This window comes from Solanum tuberosum, unplaced genomic scaffold, assembly GCF_000226075.1.
Source record: "Solanum tuberosum cultivar DM 1-3 516 R44 unplaced genomic scaffold, SolTub_3.0 scf00214, whole genome shotgun sequence".
Classification (NCBI taxonomy): domain Eukaryota; kingdom Viridiplantae; phylum Streptophyta; class Magnoliopsida; order Solanales; family Solanaceae; genus Solanum; species Solanum tuberosum.
This window is the reverse complement of record NW_006239139.1, coordinates 653,974-659,793: the sequence shown is the minus strand read 5'-3', so window position 1 is coordinate 659,793 and position 5,820 is coordinate 653,974. Positions and strand designations below refer to the sequence as shown.

General features: G+C 35.0%; 1 protein-coding gene across 2 annotated transcripts; it reads right to left on the bottom strand.

The window, feature by feature from the left end:
* Nucleotides 1-451: 451 nt before the first annotated feature.
* On the bottom strand, nt 452-4,943 carry LOC102601292 (probable methyltransferase PMT3). Of its 2 annotated transcripts, none has more exons than XM_006356004.2 (8): nt 4,734-4,943; nt 3,104-3,536; nt 2,785-2,949; nt 2,496-2,678; nt 1,795-2,389; nt 1,550-1,662; nt 1,222-1,442; nt 452-934 (listed from the first exon to the last, which is right to left on the bottom strand). In XM_006356004.2, the coding sequence occupies exons 2-8, from the start codon at nt 3,365-3,367 to the stop codon at nt 613-615; spliced, it is 1,863 nt and encodes a 620-aa protein (XP_006356066.1). In that variant the 5' UTR covers nt 3,368-3,536; nt 4,734-4,943; the 3' UTR covers nt 452-612. The 2 variants fall into 2 exon arrangements, with proteins under 2 accessions (XP_006356066.1, XP_015168148.1); XM_015312662.1 differs by having other exon boundaries at nt 3,104-3,474.
* Between the last annotated feature and the right edge of the window lie 877 nt (nt 4,944-5,820).

Below are 5,820 nucleotides of genomic sequence, written 5' to 3'. Positions count from 1 at the left end.
GGCTCACTAATACACGTTGGAGCGTTTGCATTTCATGCTCTTTGGCTATAAAAATCGTGTGTTTATTTATTTAAAAGTTGGATAGTTAAATGTCTATTTATGCACTTTAAAAGTTGGAGGTCAAAGTTAAAATTTGAAACCAAGTTTAGGGTCCAATATATTTATTATGCCTTCGGAGATTGTGATGATTCATAATGGATATTTAATTATGATGTGATCTTATTAGTAATTTGGGTGGTGTTACACAAGCATTCCCGTAAAAAAAATTAATGAGAAAGAATAAAAAAGAAAACAAAAATAATTAATGAGAAAGAACAAAAGTAATCAGTTATCCCTTCCAAAGAATTTGCAACTCAAAATGATCAAATGTTAAAAAACATTAATATAATATAATACCCTTAAAAGCTAGATTATAACAAAAAATAGCTATGAATACATTATGTAGTCTCAGTTTGTAAACTTACATAAAAATGCGTTGGGAGAAAAAAAAAGAAATAAATATCACGCAAATACAAAATCAAACTGACATTTAGGGCATACATTTTTTTTCTTTAACCCCCCTAAAGGGCAGAGAGAAAATGAATTAGCAAAATGTGTTACAAATTCTGCTGTCTATTCTGTATCTCTGATGCTTCCACTTGTGAGCCACAGTTTCTTTTGCACGACGAAAATGACCTCATCGTTGTCCTGCTCGGGATCTGAGGTGGAATCAGTTGATCCAACTGCTTCCCAGTGCAATGCTGATAAATGCTTCTTTACGAATTCGATAACATGTTGTTTATCACGGATGATAACGAAACCTGTAGGCCTTAGTATACGATCAATCTCGAGTAACAAGTCTTCACCACTGCAACCTTTCTTCTCAGCATCAGAGAAGACTGTCCATGCATGGAGCAAATCATAGGTCCTGGGATATGTTGAGAATGCTTCACACCTGCACAAAAGAGTGTAAGTGCAACTAATGTTACAAATGAACATTCACCTTGGCTATGATCATGTTCTACTGGGGAAAATATAAGACCGATAACTCATGTCCGAGCTCCTCAACCATGAAAAGACTTGAATAACAATGCACAGCTACATTAGTTTCATAATGGCTAGAAAAACTAAGGTGTTTATAAATATGCTCAGTTCAATGTCCTAAAGGCGAAAGATTTATGCCACAAAGCCGAACTAGCAGACTAACATGGTTATACAAAGTAGGAAAGATTATCCACCTACCAGTCATGAGTTGTGCCAATCAAGCCTCGGTCATATACAATCTTGAGAGTGTTGGGTCCATCTTTGGGTACAACGTTCATGACCCATACGTTTTTGTCCTTCAGAGCAGCAGCAAATGACCCCAAGTTAGCCTTCATGTCCATGATATTTCTCAAGGTGTCTGATGAAATCTTTGGACTTAACAGACTCCAATATTGGTCAACCCTCTGCCTCCAAGTCTCCTGTTAATAAGCCAAGAACGCAAGGAGTCATTAAGTTTGTAATGGAGCACTTAAGGTCGTGCTGAATCAAATGGCATAAGTTGACCAATATTACTAAAACAAATTACCGTGTCCTTTTCAAACATTTCATTCGAATACCCAAAATCAGCAAGACGGGGAGGAGGACTACTTAATCGAGCTGGCCAAGGAGCCAGTCCACTTCCACCGACTTTGTGGTCATCTGAGAGAATGATGACAATAAGGAAGTAAGGTTTCGAGGAAAACTAACAGTAAGCAACTTTCAAGTTTCTTATAACCTTCACTCAACAAAAATGCATCTATTTGATAAGACAGACAAGAGGCAAGCACTTACGTTCAGAATAAGGTGTTATGCATGCCTCCATATTCACACCCCAAACGGCATCTGGATCATTATCAGATCGACAGAGTGGTGGTTGTGTACCAGGAGGTCTTTCCATGTAACAATCATTGTTTAGAGGTTTTTGCCAAATGACAGTTTGGTTCTTTTTCGCTGCAATTCTCCAGCACATGCGTTCAACAAGTGTACTCATCTCTCTCCATATTCTTAAATCCTCTTCATCCTGTGCATATGCTTCAGGGGATGAGTATGCAAAATAGCCTCCAGGTCTAAGTACCCTATCGAGCTCAAGGAGAAGGATTCCATCCCTTTGAAGCCAATCAATCCTACAACGAGAACAGTGAGAAAATTCAAATGACCTGCTTGGATAAGGAAGCCTTTTCGTTCCAAGGACACCAAGGTATGCAGGAATTCCTCTCTCTAAAGCAAACTGTATTTGATTCTGATGCACATCATTTGGTGCCAATGACATTGCTATAATATCAGAGGATAGAAGATAGCCACCAAAACTAGCCACACCGCAACCAACATCAAAAACTGTCCGTATCCTTCCCTCATCATTCAAGTTATCGTTTGTAAAGTTCAGCATCTGCAATCATGATTACAGGTATGATAAAGTTTAACATTTCATATATTACTAGGTTCCCTTTTTTGACATTTCTGCAATATGTGAGAAAGAGAAAAAAAGTCCTTACATTTGCAATTAGCGCAATGTACTTATCTGCTCCATAGTGAAAGTGAGTTCCTCCACCAGGAAATACTATCTTTTCACCCTTAACAACCATCCAGTTCTGGTCAGATTTCTCATTTGCAAGGTGCGTATGAGGGATGTTCAATTTCCAAACCTCATCTCTACTTCTTGGCCACTTAATTGGCACCTATAGCAGCATATAAATGAGCAAATGATATAAGTGTCGGAAAAAAACTACTAGTAAATTTGGAAATATGTCCAGATTAACTTCACTATAGCTTCAGCCTATTCACCTTGTATCCAGGAGGAGGAGGAATCAGACAATTAAAACGTCTTTCTGGCAGGGGGCAATGTCTTTCATAGTGCTCCATCAGTGACAAATCCAACTTTAATCTCATTTGATAAATGAGATGTCTGTCCAGACACGGAATTAATTCTGAATGTCGATCATCACAAACCTTCAAATGAAAGACCAGTACAAAATTAAGAAGGCAAACAAAGGAAGCAACCAAATGCAGCAAGTCATCCTTTCCTCCAATTAGCCACTCTTGGTGGTTGGAGGAGAGCTTTGTGACATAACATTGGGCTGTGAAATGAAAAAAGAAAACTTACTGGAAAACTCTTAGGGACGATGCCACCATCACTATCTTCCAGTCCAAACTTCTCCTCTTGCCTGCTGCTGAGATCAGAGTTATCATCCCCACCCAAATAAGATGATCCCAATTTCCTCAAAGAACGGCTGCCATACTCAAGAGCAGACTCACCACCGCTCTTGGATCCAAAATACATGTAAAGGAAAACAACCAAGACAGCCCCAATACCTATAAAAGTCCATAAGCGCTTCTTTTGCGCTCCATCTGATCTCCCTCGCATCATTTGGTTTATTTTGTGTCCGTGGAAAAACTTAACTTTCTCTTTTCAACTTCAGCTCTTTGATATCATAATTGTCTAGATAAGGCACCAATTAAAATCAAGTGTCCTGACTAAGGAGATTAAACAATTTAGACTCTTGAGAAAAGTTGATCTACAATGTTGAGGAAGCAACCTGAGAAATCAAATACATTATCCATAAAAAACTAATCCAGTAGTGTAGGCCGGAAAAAAAAAAAAAAAAGTTTCAGTCACCACACAGCTATTCCAGATCTGTTCAGAGTGTGAATCACTTAGTTTTCGAATACACGTGTCTGTAACCTGGGATGGAGCTATGTATAGACAAGGGGTTCAATTGAATCCCCTTCATCATAAAATTATAATATGCAAATAGAAAACGAGATTTTCTGGTTGTATATAAACTGTTGAATCCCCTTGACATAAGAGAAGATCCTTGTGCATTGGCAAAGGGATTCAAAACTTGCTTTAGGTCACACGTAAAATCCCAAATGTAAATTCTAGTATTATTATTATTTTTGAATCCCCTTATATAAATTGCTAGCTCCGCCACTTTCTATAACCATAAGCTATTTTGTGAACCAAGAGCAGATCATTAGTGAAAGCAAATGTTAACTAACACCACACAACCTAATGTGAACAATTAATCACATTCTCTATATTAAACGGTCTATGAAAAGAAAAGTGTACTAAAAGATAAATGCAAAAGTCCATCAAGACATGTATAGTGTGATGCAGGGGAGTAACTAGAACCCAAATCCAGTAGATTTAGTTCAAGCCTTGTACTTGTATTAAGAAACTCACTAAATATGCACAAAAATTAAATTCACAATCCAATCATTAACACCTGATTTCAGCTATATTGCTCAAACATTTCAAAAATATCAACAACTGTGTGTCAGATACTCCAAAAGTAGTGCATTTTTTTGAAGTTCATAAAGAGTCCAAGCAACATGTCACTATCCTACAATTTACTACTCATAAAGTTCAAATCTCAACTCCGTCTCTCGTATGAAAAGACCAACTAACTATATTCAAGTTTGGTTTAGAGCTTAATAACATAATGTCAAGGCCTAAAAACACTTTTTTTGTAAAAACATGAAAAGGGCACATATATAAATCACTAAACATGAAACAAAGAAACACAGATCTGGAATCACATATTAAAGAACCCACCATTCACAAAAAACAGAGATCAAAACAAGAAACTAAGCACACAAAAATAGACCCCCTTTGGAAGTATACTTAAGTTGCATTACTCATTACTCATTTATCTAAATTGGGTATACGATACAAAAAGTATTAATGAGTAACCCAAAAATTGAATCAGATCGAAGAAAAGTAGAAAACTTACAGATCTGAATTAGGAATAATGAGAGGGAAACCCAATAATGGGACCAAAAGAAAATGCAAATGGGTTCCTGGAGATGTAAGTGTGGAAAAAACTTGCTATAAAAAGGGAATGGATATGATGAGAGAGAGTGAGAGAGACTGTGTGTGTGTGTGTTTTTTTCTGCAGAGAATAAATAGAAGGACAGAGAGAGTGACGGTGGATTAGATCTAAGTTTTTTTTTTTTTCCAGTGTGAAAAGTGTTAACTAATGGGACTCTTTTTCCAAATTTTCATTTTAAAAAGCGGAGTTAATATTTGAAGTTTATAGGTGACATAATATGTTAACATGTTATTTAACTTAATAGATCACTATGATGAAAATATATTTTAGTGATGATAAATATGTTTATTAACAAAGAGTATAAAAAGTTTTTATCTATATTAATTAAGTGTTATTAGATTCAATATCACTATAGACTTTAAGGACATTTACAACAAGTGTTAATTGTCTTAAAAATTATATATTTAGCAGTAATTAAGCGATTGTTATTAATTTATTGTTACCAGAGATCAGTTTGGTGTAGTGTCAATTGATATCTACGTTTTAAAAAAAATTAAATGTGCATAAGTCGTTAAATCAACATTTAAATATGTATAAAATAGAATAAATAGACATATTAATTCTACGTGTCAATTCGCGTGACTTATTTACTAACTAAAATTTGTAAAACTTGTAACTGATTATGGGTTTGATTTGAAGGGTAGATGAGAAATATTCTTTCAATTTCATAGACTTAAACATGTCACGTCGTTTTAATAGAAAAGTATTAATAACCAAAAAAATATAGGAATGTTCATGTTAAAAGCTTATTAGATATAGAAATATTATTTTCTAAAAGTAATTTTAATAAATAAAATACATAAGTTGAAACAAATTTGGGTATTCTTTTTTTCTTCTTTTTTTTAGACTGTTGTTTGAGAAAAATAAACAGGACAGCTAAAAAGGTGCTCATCACAAAAAGAAAAAAGGTTGACATATGCTCATATTCTTTTTTAAGAATTATATGATTCTTTTGTTTTAGCTAGAAATCTTGAATTTTAATTTCAAG

What these genes read in the sequence shown, in the direction of transcription:
- LOC102601292 (XM_006356004.2), bottom strand. Translation starts at nt 3,367, where the DNA reads ATGATGCGAGGGAGATCAGATGGAGCGCAAAAGAAGCGCTTATGGACT. An exon ending in TCGTCCCTAAGAGTTTTCCA is followed by an intron (nt 2,950 to 3,103) that starts GTAAGTTTTCTT and finishes TTTCATTTGAAG; the next exon opens with GTTTGTGATGATCGACATTC. An exon ending in ATTGGCACAACTCATGACTG is followed by an intron (nt 935 to 1,221) that starts GTAGGTGGATAA and finishes TCTTTTGTGCAG; the next exon opens with GTGTGAAGCATTCTCAACAT.